At 44.8% G+C, this 20,802-nt stretch overlaps 1 protein-coding gene across 2 annotated transcripts in view; it reads right to left on the reverse strand.

Moving 5' to 3' along the window:
• The window catches only part of syt17 (synaptotagmin XVII), an 81,136-nt gene that overhangs the window by 29,826 nt on the left and 30,508 nt on the right, over positions 1–20,802 (reverse strand). For both annotated transcript variants that reach the window (XM_059654202.1, XM_059654201.1), the window contains exons 5-7: positions 20,156–20,778; positions 8,899–9,019; positions 8,350–8,505 (exon numbers count right to left, since the gene is read on the reverse strand). In XM_059654202.1, the coding sequence (XP_059510185.1) occupies positions 8,350–8,505; positions 8,899–9,019; positions 20,156–20,778 (900 nt within the window). The remainder of the gene's footprint in view (positions 1–8,349; positions 8,506–8,898; positions 9,020–20,155; positions 20,779–20,802) is intronic.

The raw sequence follows: 20,802 nt of genomic DNA on the forward strand, positions 1-20,802 counted from the left end.
CTGTATTAGTCTCTGGTTAGATTGCATTTTGCTGCTTTGTACCTTGTATCTAAGGAAGGATGTGCTGGCCTTGGTGGGAGGTTTACAAGAATGATCCTGGGGAATGAGGGCAGTTGAGGTCTCTGGGTCTGTACCTGATGGAGTTTAGGAAGATGAGGGGAGATCTGACTGAACATACAGAACAAAGAACAAAGAAAATTACAGCACAGGAACAGACCCTCCGGCCCTTCAAGCCTGCACCGTTTGAGATCCTCTGTCTAAACCTGTCACCTATTTTCTAAGGGTCTACATCTCTTTGCTCCCTGCCCATCCATGTATCTGTCCAGATACATCTTAAAAGACATTAATGTGTTTGCTTCTACCACCTCCACTGGCAACGCATTCCAGGCACCCACCACCCTCTGTGTAAAGAACTTTCCACGCGTATCTCCCTTAAACATTCCTCCTCTCACTTTGAACTCATCACCCCTAGTAATTGAGTCCCCCACTCAAGGGGGGAAAAAACTTCTTGCTATCCACCCTGTCTATACCTCTCCTGATTACTTGCAGGCAGGGATAGAACAGATGAAAAGATGCTCCCACAGTGGGAGAGACTAGCACCCCAAGTGCACAGCCTCAGGGTGAAGGGACGATCCTTTAGAACGGAGATGAGGAGGAATTTCTACAGCCAGAGGGTGTGGAATCTGTGGGAATTATTGCTGCAGAGGGCTGGGAGGCCAAGTCACTGAGTGTATTTAAGACAGAGGTAGATAGGTAATTGATTTGTACAGGGATCAATGGTTAGACAATAGACAATAGGTACAGGAGTAGGCCATTCAGCCCTTCGAGCCAGCACCACCATTCATTATGATCATGGCTGATCATCCACAATAGTATCCTGTTCCTGCCTTATCTCCATAACCCTTGATTCCACTATCTTTAAGAGCTCTAACCATCTCTTTCTTGAAAGTATCCAGAGAGTTGGCCTCCACTGCCTTCTGAGGCAGGGCATTCCATATATCCACCACTCTCTGGGTGAAGGAGTTTTTCCTCAACTCTGTTCTAAATGGCCTACCCCTTATTTTTAAACTGTGTCCTCTGGTTCTGGACTCACGCATCAGTAGAAACATGCTTCTTGCCTCCAGAGTGTCCAATCCCTTAATAATCTTATACGTCTCAATCATATCCCCTCTCATCCTTCTAAGCTCAAGTGTATACAAGCCCAGACGCTCCAATCTTTCAACATATGATAGTCCCGCCATTCCGGGAATTGGCCTCGTCAACCTACGCTGCACTCCCTCAAAGCCAGAATGTCCTTCCTCAAATTTGGAGACCAAAACTGCACACAATACTCCAGGTGCGGTCTCACCAGGGCCATGCACAGATGCAGAAGGACCTCTTTGCTCCTATACTCAATTCCTCTTGTTATGAAGACCAGCATGTATTAACTTTCTTCACTGCCTGCTGTACCTGCATGCTTGCTTTCATTGACTGATACACAAGAACACCTAGATCTCGTTGTGCTTCCCCTTTACCTAACGTGACTCCATGGTTACAGGGAGAAGGCAGGAGAATGGGGTCGAGGAATATATCAGCCACGTTCGAATGGGGGAACAGACTTGGGCCAAATGGCCTAATTCTGCTCCTGTAGCTTATGGTCTTATGTGTTTTAAAACGGCTGGGTGGGCCTTGAATGAAACGAAGATCCACCTTTTTACAGGATCTGGCTATAGCAGGATTCAGCTGAAACACAGCAATTGCCAACATTAACAAACATTTAACAAAAACACCAACTCTACAAAACCCTGGTGAGACTACGCTTGAAATATTTGTGTCCAGTTCTGGTCGCCCTATTATAGGAAAGATGTGGAGGCTTTAGAGAGGGTGCAAAGGAGGTTTACCAGGATGCTGCCTGGACTGGAGGGCTTGTCTTACGAGGAGAGGTTGACTGAGCTCGGACTTTTATCACTGGAGAGGAGGAGGAGGAAGAGAGGCGACCTGATCGAGGTGTAAAAGGTAATGAGAGGCATGGATAGAGTTGATAACCAGAGACTTTTCCCCAGGGCAGGACTGACTGCCACGAGGGGTCATAGTTTTAAGGTGTTAGGAGGAAGGTATAGAGAAGACGTCAGAGGGAGGTTCTTCACCCAGAGAGTTGTGAGCACATGGAATAGTTTATCAGTGGTAGTCGTGGAAGCAGAGTCATTAGTGACATTTAAGTGACTGCTGGACATGCACATGGACAGCAGTGAATTGAGGGGAATGTAGGTTAGGTTATTTTATTTTTGGATTAGGATTATTCCACGGCACAACATCGTGGGCTGAAGGGCCTGTACTGTGCTGTACTTTTCTATGTTCTATGTTCCATTTAAAGGGGGCTTGTACCTAACAAAACTTAGCCTGAACTCTACTGGGCCATTGCTGTGTTAGGATGTGTAATCCCATAATCCCATCCCGGGCAGTCCCTGGGTGAAGCGCTTGTTCAAAGCCCATGTTACTAAACATTTTGGTAGGTCCTGGGGTTCAGAGTGTGCCTCAGGGCAGGTGAATAAATGTTACAGATGCAGCAAATTATCAGAGTTCACAGCGGAGGACAGCGCTAAGAATGTTGAGGTGGTCACTGCCTTCCTGCATCGTCTGGGAGCTGGACCTATAGGCACTGGCTCCTTCAGCACCTGGTAATGGAGGGCGGCATCTTCAGAAACCGAGGCCCCGACAGACGAGCTGTTCCAGCAGAGGATCAACAGGCAAAGGTGGAGACCCTTGTCGATGGAGCATAACGTTGGCACTGACCAGGACGCTGAAGGGCACAGCTGTCTGCTGTTGTCAGGTGCTAACCTCTGATGAATCTCTCAGGCACTGATCCAACACCCAGGTGGCCAGACACTCCCAGGCTGCTTGACACGTCAGACTCCCAGCTGATGGGGCATCACAGATTCAGAAGGCACCGGGCCTCTGGATTCGGTGCGTGGTGCCATCCTGTTTCGGTCTTGGTTCATTGCAGGGTCCATGCTCTGCCCTCCAGAGGACACCTGGCAGGAAGCAGCTCAGTGAAAGGATGAGGAGGAGGTAAAAGGAGAGGAGGGCTTAGAGACAAAGGGAAATGACACTTGACAGAGATGTGCTCCTGCCTCACAGTGCAAAAGCACACCCCCACCCCAGGACAAGGGGTTCCACAGCTCCCCGCCCTCTTGCTTCCCTATGGGTGTGTGTGTGTGAGAAGAGAGAGAGTGTGTGCGCATGGGTGAGTGTATGTGTGTGAAGTGTGAGTGTGTGTGTGTATGCACGTGAGTGTGTGCCTGTGTGTGTGTGCGCATGTGCCTGTGTGTGCATGCGTGTGTGTGTGCGTATGTGTGCATGTGTGTGTCTGTGTGTGAGTGTGTGTTAGTGTATGTGTGGAAGTGCTTGTGTGTGTGTGTCTGTGTGCTTGTGCATGAGTGTGTGTGCGTGTGTGTGTGCGCGTGCGTGAGAGTGTGCATGTGTGTGTGCTTGTGCATGTGAGTGTTTGCGTGTGTGTGTATGTGAGTGAGTGCATGTGTGAGTATGTGTGTGTGTATGTGTGTGTGTGTGTGTGTGTGTGTGTATCAGTGTGTTTGTGCGTGTCAGTGTGTGTGTGTGTGTGAGTGTGAGTGTGTGTGCGCGTGAGTGTACAAACTCTCTCCCTCAGGACACTGAGCAGCCTCAGGCGATGACGTCATTGCCACGACACTGAGTTCCCAACCTCCATTTCTGCAGCTGCTGCCTCTAATTGGACAGGAAGCCATCCCCATGTGAAGTAACAGTTCCAACCCCCTCCCCCGGGAATGTCAGTTTCCCACCATCAGCTCCACCCCCGAGACTGACACGCATGCAGCTCCTGGAGTGCAGCGCAGTGTGAAATCCCAGCCCCTTTGATTCACAAATCTCCACAGGTCAGCATTAGCACAGATTCACAGGGTAGGCTGATGAACTGCTGTGTCACAGTGGGTCAGCTGTAACTCAGGCACTGCAGGGGTATTAGGAGGACAGTATGTAAAGCTAACCATGAGGTAAATGGCATTTCTTCAGCAGGAAGAAGACAATTTAACAACTCAGCTACACTCCATATTCATTGAGACTACAGGGACATGGTCACCCTTCAAATTAGGCTGCAGTGAACGAAACAGAGGGGCAACTACAGGGTAGAACACAGCGATAAGATCACCGTTCACAATGCATTAGCTGCCCTGTAAGAACCAAGAAATGCAAAGCTATCACTTTCTCTATGGTTATTTGAACCATTCTCCATTCTGCCCAGCTTGTCCAGTATTGGAACAGGTAGGAATAGAGCTTGGGGTCAAGCATAGACACACTTAGTCTCTGTCCATTTCACTTCCAATTCAAATTTCTACACTATTTAGCACAATGCACAAAATTATAGCTTTCAATCTTCAGGCATCTACGTTTAGCAAATAAGGGAAATAATGTAGTTACCATGTAAAAACAGAAAGAACCGCGGATGCTGTAAATCAAGAATATAAACAAAGTTGCTGGGAAAGCTCAGCAGGTCTGGCTGCGCCTATGAAGTAAAAAGTCAGGGTTAATGTTTCGGGATCAGTGACCTTTCCTCAGAATTGTGTAGTTACCATCATTTTGACAGATTATTCTGGAAACATTTGACAATTTTGAATCCCTGATGCTCAACTTGAAGAGCTCGGGTCAATTTATCGATTGTATGGTCAGGTCCAGCAACGCTGGTGACTATTGCATGACTTAAACTGACAAACAGAGTAGCAGGGTTTGTAAAAACAGCTTGACATATCCTGGCACCAATGGACTCCCATTCATTTGGTGATCTGCAGGGCCATCCCTGCAAGATCTCACAGGAAAAACCATGGGACTGGCAGAAGTTTCAACTAATTAGATCTCCTCTCGAAAACACCACACTGACTTACTTCTTGAAAATATCTGGTTCCCATGTCCATCTATTGCGGAGACAACGAATAGTCAGGTTAGAATGAAAGCAGAAATTGCTGGCGATTTTGGGAGTCTGTATCTGCTCAGATGCAGCTTTGAGTGCAGTGTGTGAGTTAGTGGTACTGGTGGGACTGTGTGAATGGGGCTGCACCAAAGAATGTTCTCTACAATGCTAAGCAGGTACGTCTTTGCTATTACCCAAGGTGGTAAACCAAGAAACAAGTATAGTCAGTCCTCACTTAAAGTCATGCTTAAAGTTCGTTAAAATCCTGAGTTTAAGTGAAGCAACTTTAAATGAATCATGGTTTTTCATAAAAATCAAGCTTAAAGCCAGTATTAGGTTCCTTCAGATATTTCTTACTTGGAAAAAGCAATGTGAATGTTGAAATATTGTCCTGTACGTGTACAAAACTGCATTCCTAGCTGAAATAAATTGCAAAATAAAATCATCACTAATTATAAAAGACACACAATGCAATACTGAACAAAATCACTGCAATGACCTTCACTGTACAGTATTGTTCAAGTAACAACGAATGGCAGAGGATGGTCCAGCAGCTGGACTGCCAGAACTACTCGCACTGACTGATGTCTGTTACTGGAAGGAGCCCAGGACCTCAGTGAGAGTGAAGGAACAGAACCAGTCACAAAGAAAAGGCAGGACTGGAGCCTAAGTTAGGGACACAGAGTGAATGTGTGGTCAGGGTAGGCTGGGAGTCATGGGTTGGGGAGATGAGGAATTCACCTTCAGAAGCAAATATGTCTAACGTTCAGAAAGCTGATTCCGCATCAGTAAACACAATGATTAATACTTATCAATCTGAACCTGGTAATTATGCCAGAAACACTCAGTGTAATCACAATAACCCCTTTGTCTACCATCAGTGAAGGCATCAATGTGTTTAAGGCAGAGCTTCAGAATAGTTGAATTGTTGCACCTCTGCTGGGGAATACTTCAAGCAGAGAGCTTTCTCATGTACTGACCCATCATTGTGTGTAACTTGGACACTTCACTGCTGCTCCTCTGAAGGTGAACCTACCGCCTGACCAGAACTCTGTTTAAGCAAGAAAGTTGAGATATCTAGGAGTGTTCGGTGGCTTTGCCCACATTCTCCAATCTTAGTGAGAGTACAGGTGCTGGTGATGGTGGGAGTCGGTATCTGCTCAGATGCAGCTTCGAGTGCAGTGTGTGAGTTAGTGGTACGTCCTAGGTCCTTCTGTTAAAAGCAACAAAACGGAGTAATGTAAATAAGGCATCTGAGTGGATAAATCAATCAGAAATACATCGAATGCGTACATGCTGAAAGCCAGCTGATAAAAACAGAAATTGTCAGAAGTACCAAGGATGTCAGGAACAGCTGTGAATCGAGAAACCAAGTTTATATTTCAGATCAAGCACCTTTCATCAGAATGGGGCAATGTGAAAATCTGTAATCTTTCAGCTGTAACTTTTCGCAATAATGATAAGAATTCCATAACTCAAAACATTACCGCTGTTTCTTTCACTACAGATGCTGCCTGGTCTGTTGAGTTTCTCTACTAATTTTGTTTCAATTCAAATTTCCAGAATCCATGGTATTTTGATGTCAGAAAGAAAGGTGATGTTGCATTTATAGCAAGATTGATGGATAGATTTTCAACTACATTTTAGAGGCTGAGATTAACATCAGTAAGATTGGGGAGACAACACAGAGGGGAAAATACTCACTGGTAGATTATTGCTGTTCAGCACAGTCATTGAGGTCTCTGTAAATTGTAGTAATACGAATGGCTCATCAATGCTGTCATCCTTGGTGGATCATTTCATTGTCTTCTGACACCTAGGGACATGTTCAATTCTTTCTCGGGTCTTTGCATTGCAGCGAAGCCATTGATCCTGCGGTGATCTTGTCCCGGGTCTCCACTGTCGACTGGAGCATGTATCCTAAAGTTAAAAAGTACTGCCTTCCCAACCAATACTCCTGCATGGTGAAAACACTTCCATGTGAAAGACAGTGTGAGAAGCTTTCAACTGACTGACTGAGACTACCAAGATAATAAAATGTGAGGCTGGATGAACACAGCAGGCCAAGCAGCATCTCAGGAGCACAAAAGCTGACGTTTCGGGCCTAGACCCAAAGGGTCTTGGCCTGCTGTGTTCATCCAGCCTCACATTTTATTATCTTGCAATTCTCCAGCATCTGCAGTTCCCATAATCTCTTATGACTGAGACTACCAGGCAGGTCTCTAACCTTAAGAAAAGAATCAACAAGATCGTGTCCTATTCACTGAAGTGCTGGACTGATTATCACAGATCGGCTCTGGTTAAACTCCAGAACAGCAAGTCCAGGGTGTACAATTCCGTCAAAACTTGTGCACGCTATATTACCCGGTTCCTGACACTCGACGTGTAACGCTGTTCCCGACATTCCTCTATCAGTGACTTTGACATCTCGGCTCACCAGTTAAAAAGCTGCTGATGACTGCAGCACACTGTCACAGCCAGGGCAGGCTGGAGCAGATGTGTAACATTACTTAGTTGCTGTTGTTTCGACAAGAAATAATCAGGTCTGAAATAGTCAGGTGTGAAAGCACGGTCACTGACAGTGCTGCCAGGAAAATAATTGGTAAATATCAGCTGCGATCTGTTACAACATCCCTTTTGTACTTCTGAGAAATTATTAATGAGACTAATGGCTAATGGAATTCAATCCTTTTCAACTGCATAATCATGCTCGTACATACTTATTTTAAAAAGTGACCAACTTACAAAAGCACCAAATGAGAATAAAACGGTAAATTTAATTCAATGCCATGAGGAGCGACAGACTACTGAGCAGTAACATACTACAATGTATCGCTTTTTCACCCTTAATGCTTATTATGTTTCAGTACAGAGAATTATATTCTACCCACAATGTTCCTACGCAGTTCAACCAAGTAAATATGTTTCCCAATGCTGCATAATCTGTTTAGGCTAGAAACTCAAATATCCATTGCTGCTTTGTGATGGTGTTAGCTGAGTCAGAAAGGTAAAAAATAAAGTAATATTTATGGATCTGATTCTTGAGTCCTGCTCATGCTGTGAACAGTATTTATATGTATCCCCTGTTGTAGGCTCAAACATAATGATCTCTGTTGTGGTCCAGTGTAATCCCACTCAGTGTCAAGGCCTGTTTAAGGGCAATCGTTTGGAGAAGAGCATCAAAGTTTATTCATAACTATGGAAATGTACCGAATCCAAAATTAATCTTTAAATGAGAGAACACCGAGCAATATAAATATAGTATGTATTTTCAAATTATGTCCACACAAACAGGCAAATGGCTTTCTTTAGTAAAGAAACTGAAGCTTTAGGTAAAAGCAAGCAGTACAGCATTCTGAACCAATTGATAATTCATGTTGGATTGAATGTTAATTACCTGAGGCTGGGCGATGAATATTGCATGGTCTTACCTGTAAAAACTAAGCTGATATCTTCCAATTCTTCCACAGGAACTTTGAAACTGAATGATTCGTTGTAGAATGGGTCGATGGTCCCCTTCATGCAAGATGTTTTTTTAGTTTTTACCAGTTTTAATCCATGCACCAGCTGAACTTTAACAAATGGATCTGTCATAATTTAAAAGCAGGATAAGGTTTACATTGGTTATGATATCCAAATGATAACTTTCTCAATATGTATTTTCTCTGGTTCTTCCCCGTGGGACTCACCACCACAGAAAGCAGCTGGGGCATAAATGTTGTATGATTTTAAGGGGGAATTGGATAAACCACTTGGAGCTAAAGGGATCAAAGGATCTGGGGAAAAGAACAGGAGCAGGTTATTGAGTTGGATGGTCAGCCACGATCATAATGATGGAACGGGCTTAAAGGGGCAGAATGGCCTACACATTCTCCTAGTTTCTATGTTTCTACGCCTATGATCGGCAGAGTGAAATATTAAATTCCTCCCAATTTACTGTACAACAGTCAATGTTAAATATGAATCTAACTCTTCTTTACCTGATCCTTGGCTCATATCTGTCTGAAGGAGTTGCTTTGCTCTAATAATATCCACATTTAGTCTTCCTGCACTTGGCAAGTAATTGAGGGAGATCAATAACTCTCCTAGTTCGACCTCATTCTGTAAGGAAACAGAGTGGAATTAAAACACGAAATGTTTGAAGAAATGAATTAAATAATTAAAGCACGCCAAGGAACAGCTTGGTTTCATATTTAGGATATGAGATATATGCAAGAACAGATTTCTTTATGAAATCATAGCCACATATATACTCTCTTTCATATTCCTATGTGGCAACAATTATGTTTCTTTTGGAATCAATCACTTGTAAGTGTTTGCAGAAGAGAAACATTCTGGCCACAAAGTCTGGTTGCGCACTGTTCTAATTCACAGCTCCTACGTGGGACAGTTTAAAAGAAACGGTGTTTATGCTGAGTACAGTGAGTGTGGGAGCTGGCCCTGCCAGTGTCCCCTCAGTAAGAGTGTAGCTCAGACCAGAGTGTTACACAGTCAGCAGATCATGATGTTAATGAGCTTGTTGCACTGGTCTGACAAAGTGATGCCATTTTTGATCTGAACACTTCACCTCACACAGCCTTTTCCCCACTGCCCAAAGTGCGCGTGGAATTGGCAGCAGGAAGGATTCCAGCTGTCAAACCCGCTCGGGCTGTCCGTGGGTTTCAGGGCAGCTGCTGATTGATTCAGACAGCTGTTGTTAGGTTTGTCGAAGTGTTTGCTGCTTTGCACTGTTCCATGTAATCGCAAAAACCTACAGGAAATGGCATGATCCATTCTGAAGGCATCGCTTCCAGCTCTGCAAGGTTTTGTTTATGCTGCAGCAGGGTCCTCACGGAAGGCAACACCGAACAGAGCAAGCTGCTGGAGTAGGGAGGATGTGGACAGGAACAGGAGGAGGCCTCACTAATCAACAGTTTGAGCATTAGTTAGTACTTGGAACGATGACATTACTGTGATTGCAGAGACTTAGTGGAAAGAGAGGGCAGATCTGGCAGCTGAACATCCCAGAATTTAGATGCTTCAGGTGTGATAGAAGGGGGCATAAAGGGGTGGGGGAGTTGCGTTACCAGTAAAGGAGTATTTGAAAGCTCTACTGAGGGAGAATACATCAGAGGACTAATGCAGTGAGGCAGTAAGGGGAGAAGTCAGGAATAGGGAAGGTGAAATGGAAGTGGTGGAGGATGGCACAGTTACAGCATTTAAATGGGTACATGAATAGGAAGGGTTCAGAGGGATATGGGCCAAATGCTGGCAAATGGGACTAGATTAATTGAGGATATCTGGTCAGTATGGACGAGTTAGATCAAAGGGTCTGTTTCCATGCTGTACACCTCAATGACTTCACAATGCTGGGAGTATACTACAGGCCTCCCAACAGCCAGCAGGAGATAGAGGAGAAAGTATGTAGACAGATTTTGGAAAAATGTAAAAACAGCTTCTGATGAAGGGTCTAGGCCCGAAACGTCAGCTTTTGTGCTCCTGAGATGCTGCTTGGCCTGCTGTGTTCATCCTGCTCCACACTTTGTTATCTTGGATTCTCCAGCATCTGCAGTTCCCATTATCACTGAAACAGCAGGGTTGTTGTGGTGGGTGACTTTACCTTCCCCTGTATTTACTGGGACTTACTTCGTGTGGGGGGGTTGGATGGGGCAGAATTTGTAAGGATCATTCAGGAGGTTTCTTGACCCAGTACATAAACAGTCCAACCAGGGAAGGGGTTATACTGGACCTGGTTTTGGGTAATGAGCACAGCCAGATGAGTGAAGTTTCAGTGGGGGAGTATTTCGGGAATAGTGACCATAATAACGTGAGTTTTAAGACACTCATGGATTGGGATAACAGCAGTCCTCGGGGGAAGGTATTAAACTGGGGGAAAGTGATCTGCAACAATATTGGGAAGAAACTGGAGAGGGTTAATTGGAAGTGGCTGTTTGAGGGTAAATCAACATTGGACATGTGGGAGTATTTCAGATGACTGTTGATGAGAATTAAGGAATGGTCTGTTCCTGTGAGAATGAAGGATAGGTATGGGCAAGTTACATGAATGTTGGATGACCAGGGGTGTAGTCAGAAAGAAAAAGGAAGCATTTGTAAGGTTTGGGAGGATGGGAACTGATGAAGTCCCTGAAGTATCTAAGGAAAGTAGGAAAGAACATAAAAAGGAATTACAAGGGCTGAAAGGGGTCACAAAAAGTCATGAGCAAACAGGATTAAGGAGAATCCCAAAGCTTATTTATACAGATATATAAAGCAAGAGGATAGCCAGGGAAAGGGTGTGTCCACTCAAGGACAAAGTTGGGAATCTATGTGTGGGGCAGAGGAGGTAGGTGAGGTCCTAAACGAATACTTAATGTCGGTATTCACCAAAGAGAAGGAAATGGTGGAGGATGATCTCAGGGAAGGGAATGTCGAATGTCTAAGGCAAGTTGCTATTAAAAAAGAAGAGGCGTTGTGCATGTTAAAAAGTATTATGGTAGTTAAGATCCTGAGTCTTGACAGGATCTATTTCAAAATATTGAGGAAGGCAAGAGAACAAATTACTGGAGCATTGACAGACATCTTTGTGTCCTCTTTGGCCACAGCGGACTGGAGAATAGCTGATGTTGTTCCAATGTTTATGAAGGGTAACAGAGATAATCCTACAAATTACAGGCCCGTGAGCCTCACATCGATCGTAGGGAAATTATAGGAGAAGATTCTCAGGGACAAGATCTATATGTATTCAGAAGTATTCAGGTTGAGGGGTCAGTTACTAGGGGACACAGGTTCAAGGTACGAGGGGGTAAGTTTAAAAGAGGTGTGAGAGGCAGGTTGTCACACAGCAGGTGATGAGTACCTGGGACATGCTGCCAGAGGAGGGAGGGGAGCAGGGAGTAAGCAGACACAATATCAGCATTCAAGAAACACCTGGACAAACACATGAATAGCAAGGAATAGAGGGACACGGATCTTGTAAGTGAGGACACTTTTAGTATAGAAAGGTAGAATGAGTTGACACAGGGTTGGAGGGCCGAAGGGCCTGTTCCTGTGCTGTACTGTTCTTTGTTCCTCTTTGTTCTTTGGCTGCAAGTCTTGAGCCTCAAACCCAGCCAGGATTACTGCTTCATATGTCTTGGCCGCTGTGAGGAGGTACACCCCGACTTCAGTCTCGATTGCAGACTGAGGTTGGTACTGGCAATGACTGGAGATGATTATGGTTCTAATGTTTTCTTACTCGGGCTCCTGTCTCACTGGAGCGGGAGATACTTCCATTCTCTCCTTGGGCAATGTTGCCAGTCACATACAAGATGCCATACCCAAGGCTGTGGTTGTCAAGAGATTGAGGAGGAAACAAGGAGAGCAAGCTAGTGGCATCTCCACAGCGCAGGGTGCCACTGCTAGTGTGTGCCAGAACCCCCTCGATATCCACTGGGGCATGGCCAACCGTAACCATACCATCAATTGTATGTGACACAGCCTCAGGGCACAATAGCAGAGCACAGCCTACAGTACCGGCCATTTCATCAGCAAAGGGGGAGGAAACCCCAAAGGTAACCCCATCCCCCTGCTCCTGCTGCAATGGGGCCAGGCTGGGTCACGCCGACCCAGAGAGCACCAGTACAATAGTCAGAAACCCGGAACAGAGTGCAGAGGGAAGGGTGGGGTCCAGTGATCAGGGAGGAGGGGGAGAGGGTTGGGCAGCAGCATCTGAAGCAGTGGAGGGAGTTCAGGATGGAAGGTGGGGGGAGGGGAGGGAGGCGGGGGCATGACGAAGGGTGGGGAGAGAAGCATCCCACTGCCTGTCAGTGTCGCACATCAGCTACAAGTGTCTGCATCCCCAGAACATTCAGCTCAGGTAGCCAAACCTTTCGGCTGGGTCAGACACATTGTGTCATATTGGGGTCAGGGAGGGGGGAGACTTTGTTCAGAAAATAGTCACATCCTTTAGGACATGCCCATCTGATTTGGTGAGTGGTCTGGACCAGGAAGATGAGGCTGCAGGTAATGGGATCAAGAAAGCAGTGGGGAAAGAACGCCAGTCCCTACACATTTATAGCAGACCTTGTCAATGCCAGCAGGCCCTGGCATTTGTGTGGTGTGAATGTTATTCTCCACTTGCTAGCCAAACCTGCAAATTGTCCAGGTCATGCTACATTTGGACCTGGCCTGTGTCAGCACCAGGGGAGTCACGAATGGTGCTGAACATCACTGTTTCTTCATCGCTGGGTCAAAATCCGGGAATTCCCTCACTAACAATATTGTGGGACAACTCACAACACATGGACCTTAACGGTTCAAGAAGACAGCTCACCATCAACTTCTCGAGGGCAGCTAGGGACAGGCAAGAAATACAAATCGAAAGAACCGCGGATGCAGTTTCTTTCCGAGGAAGGGTCATCGGACATGAAGCGTTAATTCTGATTTCCCTCCACAAATGCTACCAGAGCTGCCGAGCTTTTCCAGCAATTTCTGTTTCTGTTTGTGCTTATCCTCACAAGCAATAAATGCTGCCCCAGCCAGCAGCACCCACAATCCACAAGTGAATAAATTAAAGCTGTTCAGACTATACTTTCTTTTAAAAATTGAAAGTGTTGAACTTCTAAAATGGTTGCAATAAATCACTGATTTTGGAACTGTAGGCTTGCCGAATGCCTGGAAATGTCTCAAGGTGGATTAAAACGGACATTTTGAAACAATAGTCTTATGGGCTTCATTGGTGTCAGGACCCATTGTACTAAAAACAGAATAGTCAGCCCAGGTAACAAAGTGTGGGGCTGGATGAACACAGCAGGCCAAGCAGCATCAGAGGAGCACAAAAGCTGACGTTTCGGTCCTAGACCCTTCATCAATTTTTTTCTGATGAAGGGTCTAGGCCCGAAACGTCAGCTTTTGTGCTCCTCTGATGCTGCTTGGCCTGCTGTGTTCATCCAGCTCCACACTTTGTTATCCTGGATTCCCCAGCATCTGCAGTTCCCGTTATCATTGATCATAGTCAGCCAAGGTTTCCTGTTTCCAACCCTGGCCCAATCAAAAAACAGACCTATCAAAATATGATCTGCTTAAGTGGTCATTGCATATCAATATTTTATGGTCAATTAGAGAGACAGAAATATGGACTCGTGTTTTAAACTTATATAAATGTTTTTACAGAAAGTCCTTGTTTAAAGTTGACTCAGTTAACATTATTTCATTTTAACATCACTATTAAAGCAATGAAATATCTGTGAGTTTCAGTTATTGTTATTGATTCTTGGATGTTATTTGGGACACCATTGATTTCCTATCCTTGATTGCCATGGAGACATTCAAAGTTATTGATACAGATGTCCTGCTTCATGGCTTGCACTCAAGATATTTTCCCCATGTTTCCAATCTTCCACTCTACCCTGAAATCCCTCAGCGTTCCTCCAGCTCTCTCTCTTCCTTCAGTCTCTCTTTAGCCCACTCATACCATCCCTCTGCCTTGCTTTTAAAGTCTCCCAGTGTCTGCTTCTGTCCTGGCTCCCATTCTGAACTTTCACCAAAGCCCTGGCCTCCACCTTATGGCAGAGGTTAGTCAGTATAGGGAGTTTTACTTGCACCAACCAGTGTCTGCCACTAGATGGAGCCTGATTAATTAAAACCTCATCAGAACTGTTTACAGTAAATACTTTCATTTAAGCTTCTTTATTTTTAACTTTATTTTCAACCATTTACCACCTGCTATTTTTGCCGATGACACCCAGACAGGTAAAAAAATACAGTGTGAAGAAGATGCAGAGACTCTGCAAAGACATAAAGAGAGGTTGAGTAAATGAGCTAAATGTGATTGTTAATATGGGTCAACATGAAGTTGTTCACTTTGTTTAGTTTTGAGAGGAAGAGGATTGAGCATTTCCGTCAGTAGCAAACTCATGTGTAAGAGAACCAGGTCCTTCGGCCCACTGCGTCTACGTCAACCAACAAACACCAAACTGCACTGACCCCACTCACAGCGCGTGGTCCACAGCTGCCTCTACCTTCGCATTTTGAGTACTTGCCACATGTTTCTTAAATGTTGCCAGAGAACCTGCCTCCACCACCTTCTCAGGCAGCACGCTCCTTATCTCTACAACCCTCTGGGTGGAAAATCCTTTTCCTCAGATCTCCTAAACCCTTACTCTTCACCTTAAACTTGCGCCCTCTGGCTTTAGACACATCTGCCATGGGGAAAAGATTCTCATAATCTCACAACTCTCACTGTTTATGCCTTTCAGTCTAGTACACCTCAATCAGAGCCCATGCCACCGTCCCCCTGCCCCCAGCCTCCTCTGCTCCAGGGAAAATAATGTCTCTCCTCATAACTGAGAGTTTCTACCCCAGGCAACATCCTGGTGAATCTCCTCTGCACCCTCTCTGGCACGATCACATCCTTCTGATGGGGTAGTAACCAAAGCTGCAAACTGTATTCCATCTGTGGCTGAACCAATAAAGTTGTAACAACACTTCCTTGCTCCTGTACTCAGCGCCCTGGCTAATGAGGGCAAGTGTCCCATATGACACCTTTGCCACCCTGTCTGCATGTGCTGACATCTTCTGGGATCTATGGATTTGTACACCGAGGAACCTTTCCCCTCAGTACTCCCTAGGGACCTACCAATCACTGTGTATAGCCTTCCCTTATTTAACCTCCCAAGCTGCATCATTTGTACTTAATGGGATTAAATTCTATCTGCCATTGTTCTGCCCAATTTACCAGCTGATTAATATCAAACTGTAGCCTGAGATCGTCCTCCTCACTATCAACAACATCCCCAATTTTCATATCATCTTCAAACTTACTAATTACACCTTTTCCATTCACATCCAAATTGCTAATGTACACACCAACCATCAAAGGCCCCCATCCCTGTGGGACACCGAGGCCCAGCACACCTGCTGGATGCTGGGCGTATGCTGGGAGTGACCTACGGCTTTGCAGATGGATCATTCCTTAGTGATGGCTGTGAGCTTTTTCTCTCTTACAGTGCTGATACCTGCCCTTAGCAGCTGTTATGTGGATCACTCTCATCCTGGCCTGTCACACGCCTCTTTAAGGTGACCGTGTCTCTATGGACCCCATTTGAAGTGTGGTCACCAGATCTGGGCACCGCACCCTATTTTGGCGAGGTTTACAAGAATGATGCCTGCACCTCAGGGGTCAAGCCGTGAGGACAGATTCTATAAATTAAGCTGTTTTCTCTTGAATTTAGAAGGTTAAGGGGTGATCTGATCGAAAGCTTCAAAATATTATCAAGAACAGACAGGATAGGTAAAGTGAAACTATTTCCACAGGCTGGGTATTCTAGAACAAGGGGACATAGTCTGAGAACAAGGGCCAGACCATTCAGGAGAGATGTTAGGAAGTGTTTCTACACACAAAGGGTGCGAGGGCTTTGGAACTCTCTTCCACAGATCACAGTGGATGCTGCATCAATTGCTCACTTTAAATCTAAGACAGATAACACTTCGTTTGGTGAAGATATTAAGGTATATGGGCCAAAGGCAGGTAACTGGAGTTAGGCTCTTGCTGAATGGTGGAACAGGCTTGGGGCCTTGAATGGCCTTCTCCTGTTCCAATGTTCCTATTCTAATGGTGTAAACAGACTTGGAACCCTCTTGAGGTAGGGCTGGTCTTCCCCTCTCAGGATCTGTCCGCAAATGTTTCTGCTTCCTGTAATTTGAATGGCTTCCTCCAAAATTGGATTTTCTTTGGATTGTAAGAAAGCTGGGATATCAAGGAAGTGTATTACTTGGGAGCAGTAAGTAGAGGTACATTTGGTTCAATGTTATTACTGGGACCTTTGGGAGCTACTGCAAATACATCTGCTCCCTCGAAAAGCTCAGGAATAGCTCCTTGTCTCCACCGACAGATTGTGACGTCATTAGAATGGGTGGAGCCAATGTAACATGTAATGTTAACCCCTCCAGAACAATTACTTTATACAACAGCACCAAGTTCGTATCTGCCTGCACTGGAAGGAATGGAGTTACAATTGCACATTACAATCCCTCTACTGTTTACCAATTTATCCCATTTTGTCCCAGAATCCAGTAACAGGAAGGTGCAGCTTAACTGATGACAGGTCAATGAAAGATGTTTGCTTTATCTCAAAATCTAAGCAAGATCACCTTCACAATCAATGAAATGGTCCCACAATTGTCAAAGGTATTAGGTAGGCAAAATGATCTGTCATTGAAATTTTCTGATGATTTCCTCGTTATAAAATTGGGCACTCTTTTTTGAAAGTTGCACCCTGTAATTTCACATTAATGAAACAGTATTGAAGTCACAGACACAGCACACTCTACAATAATGCAGAACATGTTGGATTTAATCCCCAGCTGCCTCTACTGTTATTAAAATGTCAGAATCCTGGATCGGGGTCAGGTCCTTACATTTGGTGTCAGTATTAAATCCCAGCAATTAAAATGCTGGTGATATAGAGGGCAGTCATATCATTTTCCAGTCAGACTTTTATTTTTGTTCCAGCTCACAAAACACAATCTATCACCTCACTACCTACTTGTTCCCACACACCCAGATAAGCACTCACCCAACTAGCCCTGAACTAACACCTAACCATCGCTTGTGATGTTGAGGTAATGTCCCTGCCTCTGGGCCAAGGTGTCCAGATTCAAGCCCCACCTGCTCCAGAGGTGTGTCACCGCATCTCTGAAGTGGTTGGAGGGAAATATCCTGCAGTCATTAGTTAATCCCCTGTTCCACTTGCTCGTCGGCAGGTCCTGACAGATCCCGCTGGATGCAGGAGGCAGCCCCTTCAGCTGTACATTGCTTGGCTCCTGTTATGTAGCTGATAACTTTGATTAATTTATTGCCTGTCCTAAACTGCCCTCAGTGTGTGAGGTGGAGCCCCTTTTGTGACTTTTCTTTACCAAGAATTAAACTGAATTTGCAACAGAAGCATGCATTTATATAGCATCTATTAGACAGTAAAATGTTTCAAATGATTTCACAGGAACATTACCAAGCAAACGTGACAGATAAGGAGACAGAAAGACAGATGGCCAGAAGATAGTCAAAAAGTTGGGATTTAGGAAGGTTTTAAAGGTGGAAAGAGAGGCTTGGAGGATGTATTTCAAAGTCAAGTTCAGATATGTGAATCCAATGGTGGAACGATTAGAATCAGAAACGTGCAGGAGCCAGGGTTGGAGCAGGTACCCCACAGGTTTCAGAGGGCAGCTAGATAGAGAAAGTTACAGAGATAGAGAGGGGCAAGAACATGTAAGAATTTAAAAATAAGACTGAGAACTTTAAATTCAGAACATTGTCAAATCAGAAGCCACTGTAGGTTAACAAATGTTGAGGTGGGGTTTTGTAGATAAGGTTAATGTGAATTAGAATACAGATCTAGATGACTTTAGAGAAGATTGGGGGATCAACCAGGCAACTATAGAATAGTCAATTCTAGAGGCTACGCGGCCATGAATGAGAGTTTCAGAGGCAATGGAAGAGCTGAATCAGAGATGGAGACTTGGTGATATTATAGATCAAGAAATAGGCATTCTTGCTGTTGGAGTGGAAATGTAGTCAGGGAAACAATTCATATTAAAACAAGTTCACAAATGGGTTGAGTTGATCTCAGTGTTGGGGTGAGGCATGATTCAGTAGTGAACACAGTTTGTGATGGGAAGCAAAAATGGTGCTTAGCTCTTTCTAATATTCTTTAGAGAAACTGCACATCAACAAGCAGCATGAGGGCCGGAGGGATGTCGTCGCTGGCCAACTTGACAGTACACGTGGGACCAGATTTTGGAACAGGAGGTGCATGTGGAGCTTGAGAAACAGAATCTTGGTCAGGGATCAATCCTTGGGCCACTCCAGACCTAATAAAATAAACCAGCTAAGTAACTCTTTGTCAAGGGCAGAAAACAAGAGTAGATTCAGGAGAGGGGAATCTCACCCAGCTGAATGTTGGAGGAGATGCACTGGCCGAGGCGCCAGTGGTCATTAATGGAGAAGGCTGCAAACAAGCTGAGAAGGAGCCACTGATCTGTTCAGAGATCACGCGCAGGGAGGCGGAGATTGGAAATGGGGTTTTTCGGCCATTCAGCACAACTGGTTGATCCTGATTACACCTCCCCACCGAACCTGAGTAGCTTCTCTTTCTGTTTCGTCTCCCTCATCTGTCTGTCGAGCTTCCTGTTTAGGTGCATCTCTTAATCCTTACAGCGAAATATTAGCAATAAAATGTCGGACTGAAATCACAGGTAGGTCAGACTCTATTCCCTGCAGCACAGGTGGATTTTCTCAAACTAATAGCAACTTTCTCAATGATTCATTTTGGTGCCAAGCCACAAACCACAAGATTTATTGGATCTACTTTCACACATTGTTGAGGTGTGACTTAAGACTTTGATATTCAGTTTGTTCGTCCAGGATCACAGCAACAACATAGACATTCTACTTTGGATTAACTGGAAGATACAAATTCATTTTTTGTCTGTCATGTACCATTAATAGGGCACAAATGCATTTCTGATCTCATACCAAACACATAATTTCCAGGTACCACATTTCAAAACCTCTTTTATAATGATTTGAATTACATGTTCTCGACTTCCACAGTGAGTTGTTTTATTAATATTGTTAGCCACAGTCTCACAATGGGAGTTAGAGAAATTCAACGTTTTTTTTAAGGGATAATGTGCTATAAATAGCTGGGTGAATCGTTTGCTCAGCCCTGGTCAGTAAAGCAGAGTGTTGTACATCACAGAGGAATCTAAGAGGCACAGAATCACAGAAATTTTACAGCACAGAAAGAGGCTCTTTGGCCCATCGTGCTTGCACTGGTCATCAACCATCCATCTCTTCTAATCCCATTTCCCTGCACAGGCTGTTCAATCATGCAGGCACCGGTAGGGTCATGTCCATAGTGTTGGTGCCTTTCTAAAGCAGCCCAGGAATCTGCCTGCTCACACTGGCAGGACAGATGTAGGACACAGAGGCATTGCACACCTTTTGCAGCCAGTGGATGCTGATATAGCTGAGCTGAGGTGGGGGGCAGGGCAAATCTTTTCAAAGTTTCATATTCGTGGAGTTGGGAAGTTTAGCCAAATAAGCAAAATCCACTCAACTTGCCCCTAAGTATTTAACAGTAAAGTCTCTTCCATTGTCAATGGTAGTGCGGGACACCGGGGTTACAAGATATCTGCACATGTCCCATGGTACTCGGGCAATGAATCATATGCTGAAGGTCAAGTGGAAATTTAAGGCACACAATCGAAGTCGTACCTTACCTGAGAGCTTGGAATCAGCGCTTTCCACCAATGTCCACCTTTTACAAGGTCTACCTCATTTAAAGGCATTGCAACTTTCCCAATAACACAGTGGCGTGAAAACTTATCAAAGTCAACAACTGTTAAAAGGAGAGTCCTCCTCTGAGCTTCTAAAAATGGAATCTCAAATGTATAACGCTCTTCAAAAACTGGGTTTTGGGTTTTTCGTTTGACACCTGTTTGCCTTGAGTTCTTCTGATCTGGAAGGAGACACATCTTCACATATGGATTCGAATGAGCCATGTCTTGTCTGGAGCCATCGTATGAGATCGGGGGAGGAAGATCCCTGGCTTCAATCACCCGCACTATCAAGTGGTAATGCAGCAGGTCATACTGGGTACTGAAATGCAGCATTCCCAGCTGATACCTGGACAGAATCTCATCATCAGTCAAAGTGTCCACATCATCACTGTTTGAATCAACAGAGTACAGTCTTGGCTCAAACTTTCGGAAGTAGTCCTCAGGCATGTAGGCTTTTCGAAATACCTTTGGTTGAACTATTTCTTTCTTAGATCCTATTGCCCAAAACTCGATAGGTTTGATATCAAGTAATGGAGAGCTCGGTCGTCTGGTAGCCTCCAGATCTGAAAAATCAGGAAATGTGAGAA

Source organism: Stegostoma tigrinum, chromosome 23 (assembly GCF_030684315.1).
Source record: "Stegostoma tigrinum isolate sSteTig4 chromosome 23, sSteTig4.hap1, whole genome shotgun sequence".
Classification (NCBI taxonomy): domain Eukaryota; kingdom Metazoa; phylum Chordata; class Chondrichthyes; order Orectolobiformes; family Stegostomatidae; genus Stegostoma; species Stegostoma tigrinum.